The following is a 24,119-nucleotide window of genomic DNA, read 5'->3' as shown; positions in this document are numbered from 1 at the left end:
AAAGCCGATTTCACTGTCTCTCCGAGGTCTTAAGGCTCCTGTCTTGCTATTGTTCCATTGTTTTCCAAGTGATTTTTCCCCCAATTTAGTTGCAATTCCAGTTTGGTCCTGGGAGGAGGTCAGTGTGACTTCAACTCACTCCTCCGCCATATTGTCAGTTGAGTTTCTGTACAGTCAGAAAATCTGAAAAGGAAATTTTAAAGTAATCCCATTTTATAATAGCATCTAAAATAATAAGATACATAGGAATAAATTTATTCAAGTAGATGAAACACTTGTACACTGAATACTACAAAACATTGCTGAAAGAAATTAAAGAAGATCTAAATAAAGGGAAAGTCCTCTAAAGTTCATGAGTAAAAAGACTTATTATTGTTAAGATGCCACTAATACTTACAGCAATCTACAGATTCAATACAATCTCTATCAAAATTCCAACAGCCTTTTTTTGCGGAGATGAAAATGGTGATCTCCTAATTCATACAGAATTGCAAGATACCCTACATAGCAAAAACCATCTTTAACAGGAATAACAAATCAGAGAACTAACAGCTCCCAGTTTCAAAACTTACTACAAACTTTAAATGGGTAAATAACTTTAATAAGCATTTCTTCAAAGAAAATATAGAAATAGCCAATAAGCACATAAAATATCTCAACATTACTAATAATGAGGGCAATGTAAATCAAAAGCACAATGAGACATCACTTCATATCCATTAGGATGGCTATTATTTTTTTAAAAAATAATAAGTGTTCAAGAGAATGGGGAAACTGGAACCACTGTGCCACATTGGTGAGAATGTAAAATGGTCTGGCTGCTGTGGAAAACAGTCTGGTGCTTCCTCAAAAATTAAACATTGAATTACCACATGATCCAGCAATTCCACACCTAGGTACATACTCAAAAGAACTGAAAGCAGGATCTCTAAGATATTTTTATACCCACATTTATTGCAGCATTTTTCACAATAGCCAAAAGGCGAAGACAACCCAGTATCCAATGACAGATGAATAGATAAACAGAATGTGGTATAAACCTGCAATGGAATATTACTATTCAGCCTTTAAAAGGAATTAAATTCTGATACATAATGACCTTTTAAAAGGTTATGCTAAATAAGATAAGCCAGACACACAAAAAAATAAATATTGCATGATTCCACATATATGAAATACCTAGAGTAGACAAATTCTTCGAGACAGAAAGTAGAATAATGGTTTCCACGGGCTGTGGGGAAAGCAGTCTGAGGAGTTATTGCTAAATACTTACAGAATTTGTGTTTGGGATCATAAGAAAAAGTTTTGGAAATAGATGATGGTGATAATTGCACAACATTGTGAATGTGATATACAGTAAATTGAATTGTGCACTTAAAAATGGTTGAAATGGCAAATTTCGTGTTATGTGTACTTAACCACGATAAAAAAAATTTTTTTAAAGGTAAGAAGTATTTAGCATCTGGAGGCAGGGGTGGCAGGAAGGAGGTGGGCAACTACCAACAAAGGTGACTATTCCAGTGGGGGGAGATGGAACACTGCCAAAGGAAAGCACAGAGCCTGGGCCATCTTGTCTAGTGTCAAATGATACCGGGAAGATCCAAGTTAGAGGGCTTCCACTTCTCAGTTTTTGTTTCACTCAAAAGAATGAATTCAGGTGCGAGACAGAAAGTATAGTGGAAATAAGGTGACAAGTTTATTTATGAAATATACTTGAATGTGATGCTGAAAGTGGGCATACAGCTAGTCTGAGTGTCTCACCCATCGGGTTATATGCTTGCAGCCAGGCTCCAAGCTCCCCATCCTCTTCCCTTCTTAGGACCTTGGGATTAGTTTACTTCAAAGGCTTCCTTTCCCAGATAGTGGAAATGACATACGCAGAATTTCAAGGCTACCCTCCTCTTGGCTTATCACGTAGTCTCTCTTGTGACCTTTGGAACACACCGCAATCTTATCTGACCAGGCTCCAGACTGCTGAAGTAATGAATTAATGAGTGAGACCTGTCTTCCTCCCCCTCCTTGCCTTGGTTTGCTGTCTATCCTGCTTAACAGCAAACTCTGCCCGAGCACTACAACTGGCATCCTAGACAGTAAGCCTGAGGCATGAAGGAAAGACATACAGACAATCACTAAGCTCAAATGGTTGGTGGCTGGCAAGTTTGCACCTTCCTCCATCCCATGTGTCATTTCAGGCTCCAGTCATTGACCCTGGACCATTGCTATAGCCTCCTAATGTGCCCCTGGACCATCCTCTGCCCCTTTAACTCATCTTCCCTAATACTGAGTAGGGTGAGCTTCCTAAAGCAAATCTAATCCTGCTGCCTCAGCTCACAAGCTTCTCTGCTGGTTCCCTCACTGGGAACCTGCTGCCTCCTTGGTTTGGCCAAGGCTATTTACAGGCTGGTGCCAACACGTTCCTCTGGCCTTGTCTCACACCCCTCCCCTGCACCAAGCCCAAGTTCTATCTGGCCAGGCTGAGGTTCTCACCTTCCCTTAACAGTGTGCTCTGCATACATTGAAACGGTCTCCAGCCCACTCCCTTGGCAAACACCTAAGTAATCCTGAAGATCCGTTGCAAATGTCACCACTATGTTGGGTCTTCCTGACTCCTCCTCAGAAGGAATGGTTTTGCCCTCCTGCTGTCCCACAGCGCTTCTTGTAAGTAATTGAGTTTCACACTACACCTGGGACAGAATTTTGAGCTAGTCTGTGTAAAATATTAAAGGAATGGTAAACTTCTGAGTTGGTGGTCTTCAGGCCATCCAAGCAACTGGCATCTTGGTCAAAGATGTGTGGTCTAATTATGTCCCTTGTGCTCAGGTGCCCACTCCCACATCCTTATTCCCCAATACCACATGACTCTGAGGGAGGGGCCTGAGAAATTGTACTAGTTGACATTACGAAATGGCAGAGGAGAAAAAGTACAAAGTTGGGGGTGAGGGTGGTCTCTGTGAGCTAAGAGTAGAAGCAGGAAGTAGGCCACATGTAAACCAAGCACACATATCCCTCAGGTGACCACACCTCAGACTTGGACTTTGGCTGCCCTGGTGGAGCAATGAGCCAGGCTGTGCCTCAGCAGGCAGGAGGTGCCTGAGCTTGCTCATTTGGCTGCAGCCATAGCCAGCATGCTTGAGAAGACCTGGGAGCTGCACCTGCTGCTTCTGCTGGGGTTAGGGCTGGGGCTGGGGTCCCGGCAGGCCCTGCCTCCACCCTGTGAGAGGTAGGAGAGGAGGAGGCAACTGGGGATGGGGCAGGGAAGCTGAGAGAAGATCTCAATCAGTGGGGGGGTCACACTTTCAGAGGGAAGGGAAGGGAAAGAAATTCGGTCTCCTTGTGTAGCAGGCTCTCTGCCCGGCACTGACCTCCAGTGTGAGGAAAGATCCTGCCGTAAGTTGGCCTATGCATGGTGGAGGAACCTGCCACAAGCCCTTCTTCCTACCCTCCCTTCAAGCGGCTCCTTGAACTGTGCAGGCCTGTTTTTAGGATTGTTCTAGGAAACGTTCTGCCTAGTTTACTTAGCCTTGATGTGAGAAGGACCATAAGAGACTGAAAAAAGCTCTTGGGTTTAACCTCTGACCTCTATGACAAAGGGCAAGTCAAACTGCTTTCCAGAGCCATCATTTTCACCTCCAAATAATAAAGGCAAGAGGCCCTGTTCTACCTCCTAGACTCACAGGGCATCATCCATTCTTCATAAACATGAATTATCAAGCTTTCACTATGCCTTCTTGGGCTGCAGCAGTGAACAAGAAAAATGAGGTCCCTGTCTTCATTGACCTTACATAATAAGCAATAAAGGTAGCAGATGCTAAATAGTGTTAAAAGCACAATTAAAAGTAAAGTAAAGGAACCACTCATGGGGGTGAATAGAGAGTGTTTCAGATAAGAAGGAGAAGAGGAGTAGAGTGTCTTTGAGAAGGTGATGTTAGAGCACAATTATGGAAGGAACCATGCTTTGCAGATCTGAGAGAAGACAGTCCAGCATGGAAACTGCAATGCAAAGGCCCTGAGGTCACTGTTCAAGGACCAGAAGAAGGCCTGTGTGGTTGGGGCAGAAGTGGGAATAGGCTGGAGGAGGTAGGGGCTCCAGGGGAAAGTGGACGAGCATTTGGGCTTCAGGGTCAAGACCAAAAAAGTGAAGAAAAGTAGTTTCATATGGGACGTATTTTAGAGGTTGAACTGACCAAACTTGCTGATGATTGATTCTGGAATATAAAAGGAAAGGACACATCTGGGATAACTCATATATTTTGTCTTGAGCAGTTGTAACAAGGATGTCAGAAAGGCTATGTGATCAAGTTAGTTGCCAAAAGTATGGAAAGAAGACTGTCAGGACTCCTTAAGACCATCTCAGCTTCAGGGATTTCCTAGTACTCACCAAATAGTTATATCCATAGTTATAATTTATTGCAGAGAAAAGATACACATTAAAGTCAGGAAAGATAAAAGGCACATTGGGCCCTGACCAGTGTAGCTCAGTTGGAGTGTTTTTGCATAACCAAAACGTTGCAGGCTCAATTCCCGGTCAGGGCACATATCTAGGTTGCGGGTTCAATTCCAGGTCTGGGTGCATATGAGAGGCAACTGAATGATGTTTCTGTCTCTCTTTTCCTTTCTCTCTTCCTTTTCCTTTCTCTCTAAAAGCAATGGAAAAAAAAAATGTCCTCACATGAATATTTAAAAAAAAAAGGCATATAGTACCGAATCTAAGAGAGAAAAAAATGCAAGCTTCCAGTTGTCTTCTCCCAATGGATTTATATAGACAGCACCTAATTTTTCCAGCAACAATGTGTGACCATACCCATTAAGTATGGCCAACCTGGAAGCTCATCTGGACCTTGTTGTCCAAGGTTTTTATCAGGGACCAGTTACAGAGGGACGGAGTATCCACATGACTGGCCTTAGTTACTCAGTTTCCAAGTCTCTAAAGGTCAAAGTGATACTGGGTGGCTCTTGGCCCCCACCATAAATCAAATTGTTAGCATAAAGTATCTGGCATGGCCTAAGGCCCCACGTAATCAAAGACTTATCTGGCAGGGCAAAATATGAAACCTCGGGGGTTGTATGAATACCTGAAGTTGTAGCCAGTTGGTCAGAAGTAGGGGTAGTTTGGAGACCCCTGAACTTGCAACTGGTGCCTGTGCCCCTGGAGACTGTGCCCTTGACCTGGTGGTGGTGTCTGAGCTAAATGGTTAGTGCCAGAATTATATTGCAGTATTGCAGTTGGTGTCAGAAAAGGTATGATTTACTAGAATGACCTCAACTCACTGAAATGTAGCTTTGGAAGAGTGAGATGAAAAGAAAGGGGATCAGAATCCTTTCATTTCTGGATGGCCACAGGGTCACCCATGGTTTGGAAAAGCAGTTGTTCTGTGATTGATTACTAAAGGTGAAAGTTCCCAATGGAATTTAAAGAAGATGGACCCAACTCCTGGGGTGTTGGCTCACTGCATACAGAAGAAAATTTAAAATAATCAGTTAATGTTGCCTATAATAGCAAAATTGAAAGTGACAGGTGGGCCAAGGTTAGATTCTGGCCAGTCCAAATGATGGCCTCTCATCTCAAGGCCCCTCAGATCCATTTCCTAAGAAAGGAAATTATTCTGAAACAACAAATAACAAAGAAAGTGCCCAAGAAAAGTGGGTTAGACCAGAGACTTTCAATTTTCTTTCATCTCATGGTACACATAAACTAATTACTAAAATATTTTGTATTGATCTGGCCAAAAAATTAGGTATAATTTTCAATCATTCACACCAGACAGCTATCATTATGTTGGCTCTTGTCATTTTTTTATTTGACAATCTAAGGGAAAAGAGGTCAGTGCCCCCAACTAAACAGTCAGGTATTGCATGTTTTAAAAATTCTTGCAGCACACTGGTTGAAAACTGCTAAGATAGACAAAGGAGGGAGCCAATGGACTCATCCCAGTAAGAAGACCTCTTTAAACGGTTATTAAGAAATGTTTGCTTTATTCACAGAGAAAGTGGAGAGTCAAGAGACTCATCCCAGTAGGGTGGAAATCTTTATGCAGTCACTAAGAAGTGGGGTGAATAAAGCAGCTGGTGATAGGGTCCAAACAAAAATTTTACTGCAGCACTCTTAGAGATTAAGTAGATCAACAGGAGCCCCCCCAGATGAAAGAGCCGTAAATAAATCTCCTTTATTCTCCGTACTTTGGTGGAATTTAGAAAACAGCAAGGCAAAGAGGACAATAAGAAACCTGACCTCCAGTCTGCTGGGGCAGTGGTCCTGAAATTTAATCAATATAAAGACTGATGAGAGGGTCAGAGTCCCTTAGATCTGTCCCCTGCTGAGTACTCAAAGCTTTATGCATATGCATGGGCAAAATGGTCCGAGGTTAGAGAAGTATCTTGGACTCCGTGACATGAAAACTCTGTGCCCTGTGGTACCAAAAGCCATTCGTGACACCCTAAAAGGGGTTACAATCAGATTGAGAGGATAATGGAATACACAAGTTGATAGAATTAAGGTGAAAGTTCAGATGAATTTTAAAATGTTTAAACACGCTTTATGTCAAGTGGTTGTTTCTCCTTCACCCAGATGTGGGGAACACTTCCCCTACCCACTAATGTGAAATGAAACCCGTTGGGGAAGTCCTAACAGGGTCACAATTCATAATGCAAGGGTTGGTGGAACTAAGGTGAAAGTTTGGATAAAAACTGGTATGTTTGAACAGTTATATGAAGCGATTGCATGAGTTTCACCTGAATATGTTACAGGGATGGATATTGTGTCTGATCAGGAAATGTTTCCACTATCTAGTACTATAAAACAAAAGGCATGTAAATCTGCCCATTGAGCAATATTAATTGGGCATTGCAAATGATAACCAATAAGGTTGCCCAAGTCCACATAGACCATAGCCTTCTGTGCAGCACAGGCTGGGAGTATAGCAAAAACATGTGGACACCTTCCAGCACAACCGCTGGGACTTTGGACTAGAAGATTGAGAATTTCCATCTGAGGGGCAATTAGTAGCATGCTATCAGACATTAATTGAAACTGCCCCTATGATGACTTTGAAACATGAATTACCCATAATATATTGTGTGATATTGGAGAAATGCTCTATGAGGGAGGACAGTGCCCAGAAGTGTTCGATAATAGAATAGAACAGGTTTATGCAGGGACATACTACTAGGGGAATGTAGAGCTACTTGATATATTCCACAGCAGGTACTCTTTTCCCCTAGAACTGGCTTTGGAACCACCTGAGGAGCTGCTAAACTCTACTGTGACTTGGACGGTGCCCTATAAACAGCTCTCAATTGACCAACAAGGAGCTGATGGTTTAGGGATGACAGTGCCAAGGTGAACAGAGAGTGTACTGTTTGGAAAGCTGCTATTCTGATTAAAGATGATAAAAATCAAATCTGCTTGCTGAGATCAATTACATGAATTACAGAATGGTTGCCGCTATGTTTGGGTTTTTACCTACTCTCATTCAGTGGCCTGGTCATATCATCAGGCAAAAGAGCAATAGAATATTAGTCTATAAAAATAATGCCCTTATGTAGCATGGTCCTATAGAAATCACTATGGAAATTTCAGGGGCATAGTAAAATAGAAGACATTGATGCCCATCAGAAGAGCCCTTCTTCCTTGATCAGAAGGTAACTGTGAAGCCCTGGTTGGTGTGGGTCTCTGGATTGAGTGCCAGCTTGCAAACCAAAGTGTCGCTGGTTTGATTCCCAGACAGAGCACATGCCGACTGCAGGCCAGGTACCCAGTAGGGGGTGCATGAGAGGCAACCACATACTGGTGTTTCTCTCCTTCTCTTTCTTGCCCCCTTCTCCTCTCTCTAAAAAATAAATAAATAATCTTTTTTTTTTAAAGGTAACTGGAGCCAGCAAGTGGGTATCCCAGTGTACTCATGTGAGGTAGACACTTCAGTTACTAAACTGTATGGACATTGGGAGACCGTGGCAATGCAGCAGTGGGCTGGATCTGAATATATTCCACTTGCACTCTCTGAGGCACAACATCTAATAAGAACTGTTCTGTCTGCCAACAAGAAAGACAGACTACAGGTGGTTACCAGGCAGGTCCTCTGGAGGAAATAACATGCATATAGCTGGCAAGCTGGACTGAAGACTCAGAAGTCTACAGTGAGTCCTACAGGAAGAGGAACCTGCTCTAGAATGGACTTAGCTCACCCAGGAACCTGAAAACTTAGAGTCAAAAGATACTGACATTTTCCTAGAGTTCTCTTTAGTCAACAAATTACTCTAGCTCATCATCATATCCTTTTTTTTCCTTTTCTTAATCTTCCTTTTTTTTTTAATTGTTCAAATACATTTGTCTCCATTTTCCCGCCACCACTTCCCCCTACCTTGCACACCCCCACCTCCCTCCCTCAATCCTTCCCCACTTTGGCTCTGTCCACGGGTCCTTTATACATGCTCCTTGATTTGACCCTTCCTCTTCTTTTCCGCGTTACCCCCCTCCCTCCTTCCCTCATCCCACTGTCGGTTTCTATTTTCTTTCAATGTTGCTGGTTATATTTTCCTTGTTTGTTTGTTTTGTTGGTTAGGTTCCACTTATAGGTGAGATCATATGGTATTTGTCTTTTGCCCCCTGGCTTATTTCACTTAGCATAATGCTCTCCAGTTCCATCCATGCTGTCGCAAAGGGTAGTAGCTCTTTCTTTCTGCTGTGTAGTATTCCATTGTGTAAATGTACCATAGTTTTTTGATCCACTCATTTATTGATGGGCATTTAGGTTGCTGCCAGCACTTGGCTATTGTAAATTATGCTGCTATGAACATTGGGGTGCATAGGTTCTTTTGAATTGGTGTTTTGGGATTCTTAGGGTATAATCCCAGCAGTGGAATCACTGGGTCAAAAGGCAGTTCCATTGTTAGCTTTCTGAGGAAATTCCAAACTGTTTTCCACAATGGCTGCACCAGTCTGCATTCACACCAACACTGCACTAGGGTTCCCTTTTCTCCACAGCCTCGTCAGCACCTGTTGTTTGTTGATCTGTTTATGATGGCCATTCTGACCAGTGTGAAGTGGTATCTCATTGTAGTTTAAATTTGCATTTCTCTGATGGCTAGTGATGCTGAGCATCTTTTAATATGTCTCTGGGCCCTGTGTATGTCCGACTTGGAGAAGTGTCTGTTCAGGTCTTTTGCCCATTTTTAATTGGATTCCTTGTCTTCCTGGAGTGGAGTTGTGTGAGTTCTTTATACACTTTTGAGATCAAACCCCTGTCTGAGGTATCATTGGCAAATATATTTTCCCATACGGTTGATTCCCTTTTCATCTTGCTGATGTTTTCTTAGCCATGCAGAAGCTTATTTTGATGAAGTCCCATTTGTTTATTCTTTCCTTTATGTCCCTTGCTCTAGGGGACATATCGGTGAAAATATTGCTGTGTGGAATATCTGAGAGCTTCCTGCCGATGTTGTCCTCTAGGACTTTTATGATGTCACAACTTAAATTTAAGTCTTTTATCCATCTTGAGTTTATTTTTGTGTATGGTGTAAGTTGGTGTTTGAATTTCAATTTTTTTTTTTTTTTTGCATGTAGCTGTCCAGCTCTCCCAACACCATTTGTTGAAGAGGCTATTTTTACTCCATTTTATGCTTCTGCCCTCTTTGTCGAATATTAATTGACCATAGAGACATGGGTTTATTTCTGGGCTCTCTATTCCATTCCATTGATGTATGTGTCTGTTCTTATGCCAATCCCAGACTGTTTTGATTGCAGTGGCCTTATAATACAGTTTGATGTCAGGTATTGTAATCCCTCCTACTTTGTTGTTCTTTCTCAAAATTGCTGCAGCTATTCAGGGTCATTTATGGTTCCATATATATTTTTTAAACATTTGTCTATGTCTGTGAAATACACCGTTGGTATTTTAATAGGGATTGTGTTGAATTTTTAAATTGCCTTGGGTAGTATGGACATCCTGATGACATCAATTCTTTCAATCCATGAACACGGAATATGCTTCCATTTATTTGTATCTTCCTTAATTTCTTTCTTTAGTGGTGTATAGTTTTCTGCATACAGGTCTTTTACCTCCTTGGTTAAATTTATTTCTACATGCTATATTTTTCTTGTTGCTATAGCAAATGGGATTATTTTTTCCTGATTTCTGATTCTGATATTTCATTATTGGTATACAAAAACGCCTTCAATTTCTGAATGTTGACTTTGTATCCCACTGTTTTGTAAAATTGACTTATTAGATTGAGTAGTTTTATGGAGGAGTCTATGGGGTTTTCCATGTACATTATCATGGCAGCTGCAAACAATGATAGTTTTACTTCCTCCTTTCTGATTCGGATGCCTTTTATTTCTTTTTCTTGGCTGATCACTGTGGCTAGGACTTCCAATACTAGTTGAATAGAAGTAGTGAAAGTGGACATCCTTGTCTTGTTCCCGATCTTAGTGGGAAAGCTTTTGGTTTTTGCCCATTGGGTATGAGGTTGGCTAATTAGGTTTTTTGATGAGACTGCTTAAAGGCTTGTCGATTTTGTTTATCTTTTCAAAGAACCGACTCCTGGGTTTGTTGATCCTTTGAATTGTTCTTTTAGCCTCTGTGTCATTCAATTCTGCTCTGATCTTGGTTATTTCCTTCCTTCTACTTGTTCTGGGCTTCCTTTGTTGTTGTTCCTCCAGTTCTTGAAGCTGGAGGGTTAGGTCCTTTATTTGAAATGTTTCCATCTCTTTTTAGGTAGGCCTGTATTGCTATGAGCTTCCCTCTTCAGGACTGCCTTCGCTGTGTCCCATAGGTTTTGGACTGTTGTGTGCTCGTTTTCATTTGTTCCCTGAAACTTTTTGATTTCTCCTGTGATCTCATTATTGACCCATTCATTGTTTAATAGTGTGCTGCTATTCAGTCTCCATGAGTTTGAATGTTTTAGAGTTTTTTCCTTGAGGTTGGTGTCTAGTTTCAAGCCCTTGTGGCCCGAGAAAATGCTTGTTATGATTTTGATTTTCCTGAATTTGTTGAGGCTTCTTTTGTGTCCTATCATGTGGTCTAGCTTTGAAAATGTTCCATGTGCATTTGAAAAGAACATGTATTTTTCTTCTTTGGGATGAAAGGTTCTATATATGTCAGTTAAGTCCATTTGATCTAACATGTCATTCAGTTCCACGATATCCTTGTTGATATTTTGTTTGGAAGATCTATCCATTGTTGACAGCAGGGTGTTGAAATCCCCTACTATCAGTGTGTTGCTGTCTATATCTTTCCTGAAGTCCTCCAAGGTTTCACTTGTATATTGGGGTGCTCCTATGTTGAGTGCACATAGGTTTACAATGTTTATGTCTTCTTGATGGATTCTTCCTTTGAGTACTATGAAGTGTCCTTCTGGGTCTCTTCCAAAACAAAATGACCTTCGTTTTGAAATCTATTTTGTCTGATATAAGTATTGCTACCACTGCTTTTTTTTCCCTCCTGTCCATTTTCTTGGAATATTTCTTTCCATCCCTTTACTTTCAGTCTGTGTAGGTCCTTTGTTCTGAGGTGGGTCTCTTGTGGGCAGCATATATGTGGGTCATGTTCTCTTATCCATTCAGCTACCTTGTGCCTTTTGATTGGAGCATTTAATCCCCTTACATTTAAAGTTATTATTGATAGGTACTCATTAATTTTTTCCCTTTGTACCTGTGTTCTTCTCCTTCTCACTGTTTTCTTCATCTTCTTAAAGCAGTCCCATTAGCATATCTTGCAATGCTGCTTTGGTGGAGGTGTATTCTTTTAGCCTTCTTTTGTCTGGGAAGCTCCTTATTTCACCTTCCATTTTAATTGAGAACCTTGCTGGGTAGAGCAGTCTTAGTTGTAGGCCTTTGCTTTTCTTGATCTGGAATATTTCCTGCCATTCCCTTCTGGCTTGTAGTGTTTCTGTTGAGAAGTCAGCTGCTAGTTGTATCAGGGCTCCCTTGTATGTTACTACCTGTCTCTCCCTTGCTGCCTTTAGGATTCTCTGTCTGATATTTGCCATTTTAACTATGGTGTGTCTTGGAGTGGGCCTCACTGGGTTCCTCTTGAATGTGGTCCTCTGTGCTTCCTGGACTTGCATGACTTTTTCTCTCTTCCAACTAGGGAAGCTTCCCATCATTACTTTTTCAAACAGGTTCTCTATCCCTTGTTCCTCTTCTCCTTCTTGTATCCCTAGTACATGGATGTTATTAGGTTTCAGGTTGTCCTGCATTTCCCCCCACGCCTTTTTTTTTTTTTAATCTGTTTTCATTTTCTTGCTTTTTCTGGGAGCTCTTTTCTAACTTGTCCTCCATCTCACTGATTCGATCCTCCTCTTCATCTAGCCTGCTGTTGACTTCTTCTACTGTGTTCCTCAATTCAGAAATTGTATTCTCCATGTCCTCTTGCCTCTTATTGATAGTTTCTATGTCCTTTTTCATGCTGATATAATTTTCAATAAGTTCCTCATAGTTTCCCTGTAGTTTCTCATAATTCTCTTAGAGCTCGCTGAGCTCATTGAGCTTCCTTAGAACCACTCTTTTTAACTCAATATCTGATAGTTTATTTGCCTCTATTTCATTTAGTTCTCTTTGTGAGGATTTCTCCTTTCTCTTCAATTGGGGCATTTTTCTTTGTCTTCCCATTATTTTTGAGACCCTCCTTTCTGCTTACACTTCTTACATTGATCTGTCTTGATTTCCTGACTTTGTGGTGTGAACTTTTATGGTAGGAGACCACTCTTTTTGTTTTTTTCTTGATCTGCCTCTCATGATGTCAGCTGTTGATCCTATCTTACCTTAGGCTGTCTTATAGAGGCTTCCAGGAATCTAGTGTAGTGGCTCTCTCTTTCAGTTGTTAATCTAGTCATTCTGCTCTTAGCAGTCAGGCTTAGGCACCACAGGGTGGGCAGAGGTCCTCCTGTGTGCATGGTTATTGTGTCCTCTCATGCTGCTGCCACTCAGGGGAGTGGTCTGCCTGAGCGTAATGGCTGCTGCCCTATGGGGGAGGAGTCAGCACCAGGATCCCACCAGTACTCCCTCAGTTCTCTCCCCCAAGCCTCCATTTTCAGAATCTCCTCAAGCGTTGGACCACTCTACACCTTCTTTATCCACGGATCTACTATATGTGACTGGCACTCTGAAGTCAGCATTCGGATTTGCATACTAACACCAGGGCAGAGCCTCCTGGGGGCAGGGCTATTGTCTCCTCTCACACTGCTGCCACTCAGGGGACTGGTCTACCTGAGCAAGATGGCAGCTGCCAAATGGAGGATGAGTCAGCACTGGGACCCTGCAGGATACTTTCTCTATTTTCTCCCCAAAGCCTCCTTCCCTAGTCTCTCATCAAGTGGTTCCAGCCCATTCTGCCCCCACCTTTGCCAGAGCCCAGGGTAAGTGGCTGCTAATACAAATTTATGTGTTGGCCCTTTAAAAGACTTTTTGTGTCACTGCCCATCTCTGGCAGAGAACAACCCTGTTGCTTTTCACAGCTGGCTGTTATCTGAGTACTTTATGGGCTCTGGTTCTATAGGCTGGAGATCCCCTCCTTGGTTCAGATCCCACTCTTCTCAGGGGGGTCCAATTGGCCATTTCAATATCCCTCTGGTGCAGCCACCCGTGGTTGCCCAGCCCCCCTATTCCCCAGTCTCTACCGCACTCCTTATCAGTTAGGTTGTGCTAAAGCTGAATCTTCTGTCCATCCCTCATCATCATACCCTAAGATGTAAATGTTCCCCAGGGCAATGCCTCTTAGGGCTGCAGGCCTCCATTCAACTTTGTCAGATTTCAAAGGCAGGTGTGCTCATGGCAAACATACGAGGTCTGTCCAGAAAAAAATACAGCCATTGTTAATATAATAAGAATGGTTTGCATGATAGCCGCATAATCTGGCAGCCAATGATAGTGGGCTGGTATGCGCGTGCAGAAACAATGACAACTTTACTGTACCAGTCAGTGGGGACAGTCAGTAGACGCTACTGAGTGAGCATGTGTGCTGTGTGGCCATCACATTCAAAATGACTGAGCAAATAGAGCAACACATCTGCATCAAATTTTGCATTAAGCTTGAACATTCCTCAGCGAAACCATTCGGATGATTCAGAAGGCCACAGCTATGGGCAACTGGTGATTGGCAGCTTCTTCATGACAACATGCCCACTCATGCATCATGTCTCCTGTAGAGTTTTTTGGCAAAACATCAAATCACCCAGGGGACTCAGCCCCACTATAGCCCAGTTGGTGCCCTGTGACATCTGGCTTTTCCCAAAACTAAAGCCACTTTTGAAAGGGAAGAAATTTCAGGCATCTGATGAGATTCAGGAAAGTACAACAGGGCAGCTGATGGCAACTGGGAGAATATGTGAGGTCCCAAGGTACCTACTTTGAAGGGGACTAAGGCATCATTGTCCTATGTACAATGTCCCTTGTATCTTGTATCTTCTTCAATAAATGTCTCTATTTTTCATGGTACATGGCTGGATAATTTCTGGACAGACATCATATGGCTTCCCCATTTCAGGTATCTGGTTTAATTGTTATAAAGACAGTATTAATCTCCTGTTCTGATGCTCTCTTCTAGACACCAATGTAATGTTGGATTTCCCATTTTTGTTGCTTACCCATTTAATCATCCCTTTACCCCCAGCTACTAGTTCTTCTGTTTGTCACTGATGTTTACTAAACATTCCATTTCTTTGGAGGAAACACAAGGTTTGGCCACTGTGTGGGTCCAGGTTGCCAGCAGTGCTTGCCCACAACTCCCTCTCATTGATAGGGTAGGGTTACACAGGTCCAGGATAAGGGGGCTATTCCAACTACTAGGCAATGCAGCTGCATTCACTGACAATTCAGTTTATGTAGATGGGCTGTAGGCACAGCCTGCCCCATCAGGCCCTCAGGAATTCTGACATAAAGATTTAAAGGTACAATTATATTTTCTTGCTTAAGGATCATCCCTCCTTCTAGCACTTGTAGCTGTATTCCTGGTCCTGGGGACCACTGCATCAGGTAATAAAACAGTAAGTCAAAATAATGTGGAAAAGAATTGTATAGTCTTCCCAGCATCCTCTCTCCAGATCCCCTCAAAAGCAGAGAAATCTGTCCAATAAGAACCTTCCCTTGACCCCCCCCCTCCCCGCATGTTGAGTAGGAGCACACCTGTGAAATTGTGTAAGCCAGCCCTTCATGCTTTTATCTCTCCCCATTTGGGACAACAAATGTTTCAATTTGCCTCTTTCAATTTTCTGTCAAGCCACCACTCTGAGGACATATGTAACATTAATGTTCATTTAACTCTCGGCCTATTGTGGGAACTATGGGCTGTTCAAATTGGTACAGTATCTTCTGTTCCAGTATAGTATTTTATAGTATTTTAAGCATTTTCATCCACAATCAGGTATATGAAGCTACTTTAATGTGCCCCTTAAATTCTCATAGTGATTTCCTTGGGTTATGCCCCATAAGGACATTTCTTTAATGGTTCAGTTTGTCACAGCCCATCTACCAGTCCATTGACCTTTGTCCATGAGTCAATAAAAACCTAAACTAGCAGCTTTTATCACTCAATTCTTCCATCACTGCAAAGGAAACAGCATGCAATTCAGCACACTGAGCTGATTTGTTCTTAAGTTTGCCAAAGTTTTCCATCAGTCAACCAGAGTGCAGTAGCCTTACGAACAAGAAACTTTGTTTGTACCACTCTGGAAGTGCCATTAGTAAACGAAGTAGCTTTTTTTGGTCAATAGAGAATTGTTCACAGGAGCACCTACTGATGGCGCCTCAGGGCCTTCCAAAGTCCCAGCCCTGCAGGAAAAGAGTCCACCTACTCTTATGTTCCTCCCTGCATTCACCAAGTAGTGTGTTCCTGTGCAAACTGTTTGAATTTTATTAAGGAACTCTTTGAGGGCACTGCCTTATTTATCAGATTGTTTCTCTGACATCACCCAAGATACAATGGGTATTTCAGGTTTCAGGAATATTTTATGTCTTTCAGTCATAGAGGCAATTTCAATCAACACCCAACAGCAAACTAGTGATTGTATCCCAAATGGTATATACATCATATCTTACATCTGGAAATTTTCTTATCCAAAAATCTCAGCAGTTGCCACTGGGCGCAACTCAGGCTTTTGCCACAAGCTGTTCTGATCAGGTCCTCACATGGCAACAGAATTAGTACATTTCATTCTAATGTGTCACTTATTAAAGTGGCAATCCCATTTTGTCCATCGAATATGCCATACTGTTTCAAATTAACAACTAACATGGGCTCAGCAAATTGTTCAGGTCCTTCACAGAGACCCTGCTACTTCTCTCAGCCCTATATATTACCACCATCCATAAAGCTCTGCCACATATGTGTACATGCACACATACATGAGCAGGCACACACAGCTCTCACCAGTTCGGGGAATATGCCCCAGACACTAGCCTTTCTTCTCCCCTAATGGTGTGGCCTGACCCGCTCCCCTCCCTGATTCCCTCTGCAGCCAGATCTACTGCCACGGGGAGCTCCTGCACCAAGTTCAGATGGCCAAACTCTACCAGGATGACAAGCAGTTTGTGGACATGCCACTGTCCTCAGCTCCAGGTGAGGCCCTTCCTTCTCCTGAATCTTCCACCAACAATGGCAGGGACAAGGCCAGGCAGAGGGGCCTCTGATCGGGGTGGGGGGGGGGCGCTAGTGGGGTTCCACTGATCCCTCCCTGTGCCTGTTCCCCAGATCAAGTCCTGCAGCACTTCAACAAGCTAGTCAACACCCACAACAATAGCATCCCCCGACAGCAGCTGCAGATGTTCCTCCAAGAACACTTCCATGACATGGGGCAGGAGCTGCAGCCCTGGATCCCTGAAGACTGGAAAGAGAGGTATAACACTGAACAAGAAAAAGGAGAGAGCCCTTTGAATGGGGCTGCCTCCCTGAACCCTGTGGGGGTGGTGTCTTTCCAGCCCGAAGTTCCTAGAGAAGATCTCAGACTCCAAACTGCGAGCATGGGCAGGGCAGCTGCACCAACTCTGGAAGAAGCTAGGAAAGAAGGTAAAAGTGCACTGAGCCAGAGACAGGGATGTGCCAGCTTGGTACCCACCCTGCCCCTAGTGAAAAGAATGGGACTCACTTCCTAAGAGCACAACTCCCATTCCCCGGGTCCTTGATCAGAAGCTCTCTGGAAAGAAATTCTAGAGGGAGCAGGGGAACATCGACTTCTAATGCCCACCTCCTCCCAGAAAGCCCTCCCAGCCTCCCCCCAGGCAAACCTTGCCTGCTCTGCCATCTCCACTCTGACCAGTCCTGTCTCTAACACCGCTTGGTAACAAACTGTTCACTCTTCTGCTGGACTCTCTTCCCTGAGCTCCTCAGGCCATGCCTTTGCCCAGGAATGATCATTGCTACTGCTGATTGTGGCCCAGCCCTGTGATCAGCACAGTCCTCTGTTGGCACTTTCTCTCCTTTATCTGAGGCTCAGAGAAAGCAGTGATTTGCTCAAGGCTGCACAGCACCTGTCCTCCCACCCCGGCCTCAGGGTCCTGGTACCCACAGGCAGGATGAAGCTCCGGGCTCCTTCGCTAGTGTGGGCTGCTTTCTCAGACAGCCCCCATGGGAACCTGAGCCTCGTTCCACCGCTCCCCTCAAAACCTCTCTTCCACTGAAACCATACTCACTCATACAGAACTAGCAGGGAAGGAACAAAGAAATACCTGGCGCAGACACATAGCAAGCCCCACTCTGGTCCTACCTTGCTCTCCCTCGGCCATGTTCACCCACATCCACCTCATTGAGGAAAGGGTCCTGGGCCAGAGAATGGAGGGCCCTGAGTCTCTGGGCCTGGCTTGGCAGTGGTAGCAGAGACTCGGGGAGCTGGAGGAGATGGTCCCCCACCTGGGTCCTAGTAGTGGCCACTGCCTGGTGAGTACATGCTGGTGCCAGGCTGAGTGTTCGGGGCTCCTACACACCATGGAGCACCGCGGGGACTCAGGGGCCTGCACGTGGGGGTGAGCAGTCCGGGTTCCCCGCGCCAGTCCTTGACTGAGCCCACAGGGCTGAGCAGCATTGGAGCAGAGCCCAAGCCCAAGCCCAAGCCTCCTGGTTCCAAAGCCCACAGCTGCCAGGGCCTCTGCTGGGCCAGCCTCCTCTGGCCTCCAGGCTCTGGGAAAGGGGGGTGGAGTCTAGGCTCTCTGTGCCCTTTCTTCTGCCTTCAGGTGAAGCCAGAGGTCCTCCACCACCCGGAGCGGTTCTCACTGATCTACTCTCAACACCCCTTCATTGTGCCTGGCGGGCGCTTTCTGGAGTTCTACTACTGGTGAGCAGCCAGGAGCTGCGGGGGTGGGAGTGGTGGGGAGCCCGGAAGGAGCGAGTGCGGTGGGCTGCGCAGGGCAGGCCACCCTGATGGGGCCTGGGTATGCAGGGCAGAGGGCGGGGAGTGGGGTGCCTGGCTGGGATACCTGAGCTGTCGCTTTCCCCAGGGACTCCTACTGGGTGATGGAGGGCCTGCTCCTCTCTGAGATGCCCGAGACGGTGAAGGGCATGCTGCAGAACTTCCTGGACCTGGTGCAAATGTGAGAGGGGGGCCCGGCACCTCCAGGCTGGGTGGAGCAGAGGCAGGAGCCATGGGCTTGGAGCTGGGTTTGCCTTGGCTATGATGGTTGGGCATGGGCGTGCCAGCAGGTCTCCCTCTCGGCAGCTACGGACATGTCCCCAATGGGGCCCGCATGTACTACCTGCAGCGCAGCCAGCCCCCACTCCTGACCCTCATGATGGACCGCTATGTGACTTACACCAATGACAACGCTTTCCTACGGTGGGCACCCTCTCCTCGTGCTGCGCTGCAGGCTCCCCATACCCTGCAGGGTGGGAGTAGAAAGGTGTACCTGGGCTGAGGTGGTGCCCGGCTCTACTCCAGGGACAACATTGAGACCCTAGCCTTGGAGTTGGACTTCTGGACTAAGAACAGGAGCATCTCTGTGAGCGTGGGGGGAAAGAGCTACATTCTGAATCGCTATTACGTCCCTTACGGGGGACCCAGGTGAGGAACTGCGGGGGAAGTCTCTCAATATCTTGTCTGTTCTCTCCTGTTTGGTTGTCACCAGGCCCCTGGGCAGGAGGGCAAGTGACCTAGGCCCACCTCTTAGATGGCAATACTGCCAGCCATGAGCAATCAGGGCTGTGGGGCCCAAAGCTTGCTTAGTCAACAGGGCTCAGCCTCCACTTAGGCACAGAGGTCTCAGAGCCTCCCAGTGTCAGCTGTCCACTCTCCTCTTGCCAGACCAGAGTCTTACAGCAAAGATGCTGAGCTGGCAGACACCATGCCCGAAGGTGAGCAGCAGCCGCATGAGGGTGGCTGGGTGGGGCTGGGTGCCTGCTGTGGTGTCAGGCTCTGGTCTTCTGTGTGCTGCTGCCTCTCCTCACAGGGGACCGGGAGGCTCTATGGGCTGAGCTCAAGGCTGGAGCCGAGTCTGGCTGGGACTTCTCTTCACGCTGGCTCATTGGAGGCCCAAACCCTGACTTGCTCAGCAGCATCCGAACCAGCAAACTTGTGCCTGTTGACCTCAATGCCTTCCTATGCCAGGCAGAGGAACTAATGAGCAACTTCTACACAAGCCTGGGTGAGCAGACCAGCAGGAGGGGAAGAAGGGTGTGCTTGTCAGGCTTGAGTCCGTGCCTCAGCCTTGGCAACAGAGCTGGAAGTAGACCCTTGGGTGAAAGGCCGACCCCATTTAGCCAGCTCAATACCACCCCCCTAGTGTAGACAGGACAGGAGAACAAATGGAGCCCCCTCTTACCTTCACTTCCCTCCTTTTCTTACTGGGAAGGCCTTCTGGGGCCTATGAAAGGATCTTCTTATCCATATATCCAAACTCCCTTCATTTCTCTTCCAAAACAGCTGCCCTTTGAGTCCTCAGAGTTAGGGAATCCATACTCTCCTAAGGATCAATCTGGGGAACACGACAGTGCAGGTCCTGGGAGCCATAAAGGGTAATTTGCTCAGGGAATTCTGGGTCTTAGAAGCTTGAAATGTGGTGGGCTCTAAGTAGGCATGTCTCTTAGCCTTGGGGAGGAGGAGGTCAAAGTAATAGAACTCTGGAAGTTCATGGGGCCCAAGGGCAGAGGCCCTGGTTACTCCATCTAATCCAAGTCACCGCAGGGAATGACTCTCAAGCCACGAAGTACAGAAATTTGCGGGAACAGCGCTTGGCTGCCCTGAAGGCCATCCTTTGGGATGAGGAGAAAGGTGCCTGGTTTGACTATGACATTGAAAACCAAAAGAAGAACCAAGAGTTTTACCCATCCAACCTCGCTCCTCTGTGGGCGGGCTGCTTCTCTGACCCAGGCGTTGTGGACAAGGCTCTGAAATACCTGGAGGTGAGGGGGCCGCAGAGCACGTTGTTACACGGCGGGGCCGCACCGCAGGCTCTCTCCCTGATTCTGAGCAGTGACCTCTGGCAAGTGGCAGCCTCTCCCTCCTGTGTCTTAGCCTGACGGTCCCCCTGCAGCCACCAGGGGGCAGGTGTGAGCCAAGAAGGGAAAGCCCCGGGAAGGGACCTCTGCCTTTAGCAGAGCCCGGACTCCTGGCTCCCTGCCCAGCCCCCACGCACAGTCATAGTAATGTCTGGAACATTGCAGGACAGCCAGATGCTGACCTATCAATACGGGATCCCAACATCTCTCCGGAAGACGGGTCAGCAGTGGGACTTCCCCAATGCCTGGGCCCCGCTACAGGACCTGGTCATCAGAGGTAGGGGGCAAGGATGGGGCACATCCCAAGACCTTATGCCTGGATGTAGACGGTCGGCCTCCCTAGCACTGGGGAGCTGTGAACAAAGGATGTGGGGGTCTTCCTCTGACTCCTCTGCTCTCTCAGCCTCCCGCTGAGCCAACACTTATGTCCACCGTCACCTGTCATGGGATTCAGCCCTCCTCTCCTTCCAAAACCGGGCACTGGATTAGAGCAGGTTCGCCTGTGGTTCCAGGAAGGAGGTGGCAGGGCCTGGGCCTCTTTCCCTCCTTGAGAAGAGCTAAGCTCAGGCCTCTGCTCCCGCTGGGACGCGGATTCTGGAGATTCAGAGTCCTGCCTCGGGGCGGGGTCTAGGTCTGGCCAAGTCGCCTTCACCCCGGACCCAGGAAGTAGCTTTCCAGTTGGCGCAGAATTGGATCCGAACCAACTTTGATGTCTACTCCCAAAAGTCAGCCATGTACGAGAAGGTGAGCTAGCCCTGAGCCCAGCCCCACCAGTCCTCCTGCCCGTGGTGAGACGGGGAATTGTCAGGCTTTGCAAAGCCCGGGCCCTGGGACAGTGGCGGCACCCACTGGCTACTCCTGTGCACTGCAGGAGTGAGCACCACAGACCACTGCAGCTTCTCCCACAGGGCTCCCTCCCATTCCCTGCTCCCCTTAGAGGGCTGGGTCAGGGGGCTGGGAGTAGTACTGACCCTAGAGCTTGCCCTCTCGTCCACAGTACGACATCAGCAACGGTGGACAACCCGGTGGTGGAGGGGAGTATGAAGTTCAGGTGAGTGGGCCAACATCCTACAGGGATTTATGGGGCTCTGCTGTCCCCACAAACTGACCGTGACCTTCCCCCCTCTAGGCCTCAGTTTCCTCCCATGTATGTGTGTCCACAGGGAGGAGCCTGACCGGTACTCCTCCGGACCCCTGGGGTTAGGCAGGGCCAGAGCCTCTGGGTAAAGATCCCACCCACAGCTAAAAGCATTTGGGGCCTTCAGAGGTCTTGCCCCACTGGCCATGCCTCTCTCCAGGAGGGCTTTGGCTGGACCAATGGAGTGGTCCTGATGCTCCTGGACCGCTATGGTGACCGGCTGAGCTCAGGGACCCAGACAGCTTTCCTGGAGCTCCACTGCCTCGCAGCTGCCCTCCTGCTTAGCCTCCGGCCACAGTGATGGGCCTCACTGCCCGCTCTGCCTTCAGTTCCTCCTCCGGCTCCAGCTCCTCATTAAGAGCCTCATTAAACCTGTGCATGAGTCCCTACCTTCTCCTGCCTCTTCATTCTCCATCCCTGGAGACCTGCCGGTCCTCGGTCATAGTGGATGGGGCCGGGGTAGGAACCTGGAGGTCATGGGTTAGGCCCTGGGTCCCTCCTGGAACATTTAATGAAGTTGAAATTCTACTTCGTGGGGAGGACCTAACCCTCCGACCCCATGTCCCCCAGCCCAGTGCCCCACACAACTTGGCCTCCCAGAAACATACTCCAAATGCTTTATTGTTCTGCTGAGACGCTTACAGATATTGAAAACCACCCCGCCTGGACCCAGCAAGCACGGCCCAGTGCTGGAGAAGGGGACAGAGAGGTGGGCTTAGTGTTAAGGCGCAAAGGACTGAGGCCTAGTCCTCTGCTCTCCATTTTCATCACCCTTCTGAGGCTGAAGGAGGGTTGCTGGGCTTCAAGGTGTTCCTTCTCTGCTGCTCCTCTCCTGCTCAGGTTTTCTCATGGAGCAGCCCTCTGTCTCTGTCAGAAATTCAGCCCTTCTGGTTTTCTCAATCATCCACATCCCTCCTCTGCATCAGATACCCTGGCTTCATCCCTTCTGGCTCTAACCAAGGCACGAGTGGGAGGGAGAGAGCTGGCCCAGGGTGGCCAGCAGTCTGTGCATCAGAGCCTAGAGACACAGGCTGGGGGCAGGGAGGTGTTTGGTTCCTTCCCCCCAGCATGAGATGCCCAAGGGCCTGGACTGGGGAGATGAGGGCAGGTACCCTCAGATGGGCCCACAGCTTAGGCGGTGGGCTGAGCCGCTGAGCCATGGAGCCAAGACAATTAGTATGTAACCATGGCAATAAAGCAGTTACTATGGTGACCATGGCAATGGGTCTGCAAAAAGGGAATGGGACTGAAACCGCGAGGACAAAACTTGAAATCTCTGGCCCTTGAGCGAAGTAATAAAAAAATATGAACGCGAGAAAACAAAGGGGTAAAAGCAGGGTTTGAGAGGTACACTGCCTGAGCTGTTTCTCCACTCTGGATGTGGTGCTGCTCAGCCCCTAAAGCCCCTGCAAAGGGGGCTGAGGCAAGAGGGGATCTTTGGCAGACTCTGGTACCATGACTGTTCTTTACAAAAGAGAACACATGCTGGGGAGCACAAGACCCTGAAGGGTTATTGCAAGTGCTGGGCTCCCTGGAGGCTGTAAAGCCCCCTCCCCACTTTTGATCTCCTGATTGGTTCTTTAAGAGGCCCAAGCTCGGAACCTCAAAGAACGAAGAATGAGCTCCCTGCACAACATTGCAAAGTCTTCTTATACAAAAGCACCAGTTAAGCTCTACTCTCTCAGGGCCTCTGGAAGTACCCAATGAGGCCTGGGGCCCAGGGTGTGACTGTCTCCAGGGACAAGCAGAGCAGCAGGTGGTCAGGCATGAGTCCTGGGGCCTGCCAGAGGGTCCAAGAGGCCCACAACAGTCAGTTCATGAACTGAGTGTAGCCCTCAGCCCCAGTGACAATGACATCCATCCAGATGCGCATGGCCTCCGCAGATGGGGCCACCATGTAGTACAGCCGGTCATGGGTCTTCACACAGAAGGTCAGGGCTGGGTTTGGGCTCTGCGGAGGAAAACAGGAGAGTCTAAAATGGGGCTCACCCCTGACGTCCAGAAGCATTCTCCTAACCAGCCCCCTGGTCTGTCCTTCCCCTTCTCTGTGTCCAAGACAATCTGGAGCTTGGGGCTGAGTCCTACACAGGCCAGAGACCTTGTCACCACCGGTCAAGTGGGCCCAGGCTGAGATATTCCCCTCCTTACACCTGGCAATCCTTGGATTCTGGCAGGGTCACATTATGCCAGGTGGGGGCACTGTACCTTGGCACCCTCAGCACAAAAGAATGTCAAAAGAAATCAGACACAAAGGGCTGTTCCAGTGAAGACCAGAGTTCTCCTCTCTGCAAAAGAGGGGCAGATGGAAAAAGCTACAAATGGGGTGCTGGGCCCTAAGACCCCAGAGATCAAGAAGAGGTGGGCATCTGAGGCTTGGCAGGAGGGAGGCTGACTTATACTGCACTGAGGCAGATGACCAGCCTCAAACATCTCCTGTTTATCAATCCTTTCTATCAAATCTACTCCAAGGCTCCCTTTTAGCCATCCCCTCTGCATTGCCCATCCCCATCTGGGAGACAATATGCTGTCATCTTAGGAGAGGGAGGCAAGCCCGCCAAGTTCAAGCC

The 24,119-nt window shown here is 47.0% G+C and overlaps 2 protein-coding genes across 8 annotated transcripts in view; one reads left to right on the top strand and one right to left on the bottom strand.

Moving 5' to 3' along the window:
- The first annotated feature begins 3,125 nt into the window (after window positions 1-3,125).
- TREH (trehalase) lies at window positions 3,126-21,862 on the top strand. The gene is made up of 15 exons (XM_054592358.1): window positions 3,126-3,220; window positions 16,450-16,550; window positions 16,683-16,827; window positions 16,910-16,997; window positions 18,158-18,258; window positions 18,422-18,514; window positions 18,640-18,756; window positions 18,859-18,981; window positions 19,222-19,271; window positions 19,367-19,561; window positions 20,101-20,318; window positions 20,580-20,691; window positions 21,046-21,158; window positions 21,412-21,465; window positions 21,713-21,862. The coding sequence occupies exons 1-15, from the start codon at window positions 3,126-3,128 to the stop codon at window positions 21,851-21,853; spliced, it is 1,746 nt and encodes a 581-aa protein (XP_054448333.1). The 3' UTR covers window positions 21,854-21,862.
- A 270-nt stretch (window positions 21,863-22,132) lies between these two features.
- Window positions 22,133-24,119, bottom strand: part of PHLDB1 (pleckstrin homology like domain family B member 1) — a 48,354-nt gene continuing 46,367 nt past the window's right edge. For all 7 annotated transcript variants that reach the window (XM_054592349.1, XM_054592352.1, XM_054592353.1 and 4 more), the window contains one exon: window positions 22,133-23,503. In XM_054592349.1, the coding sequence (XP_054448324.1) occupies window positions 23,363-23,503 (141 nt within the window). In that variant the 3' untranslated portion in view covers window positions 22,133-23,362. The remainder of the gene's footprint in view (window positions 23,504-24,119) is intronic.

This window comes from Pteronotus mesoamericanus, unplaced genomic scaffold (assembly GCF_021234165.1).
Source record: "Pteronotus mesoamericanus isolate MK-2021 breed Mesoamerican mustached bat unplaced genomic scaffold, CSHL_Meso_final scaffold_36, whole genome shotgun sequence".
Taxonomy (NCBI): Eukaryota; Metazoa; Chordata; class Mammalia; order Chiroptera; family Mormoopidae; genus Pteronotus; species Pteronotus mesoamericanus.
This window is presented reverse-complemented; position numbering and strand designations above follow the sequence as displayed.

Excerpts from the sequence above, each read along its gene's own strand:
- TREH (XM_054592358.1), top strand. The coding sequence starts at position 3,126 with ATGCTTGAGAAGACCTGGGAGCTGCACCTGCTGCTTCTGCTGGGGTTA. Across the intron at positions 19,562-20,100 it reads CAACTTCTACACAAGCCTGG|GGAATGACTCTCAAGCCACG; the intron begins GTGAGCAGACCA and ends AAGTCACCGCAG. Across the intron at positions 21,466-21,712 it reads GAGGGGAGTATGAAGTTCAG|GAGGGCTTTGGCTGGACCAA; the intron begins GTGAGTGGGCCA and ends GCCTCTCTCCAG.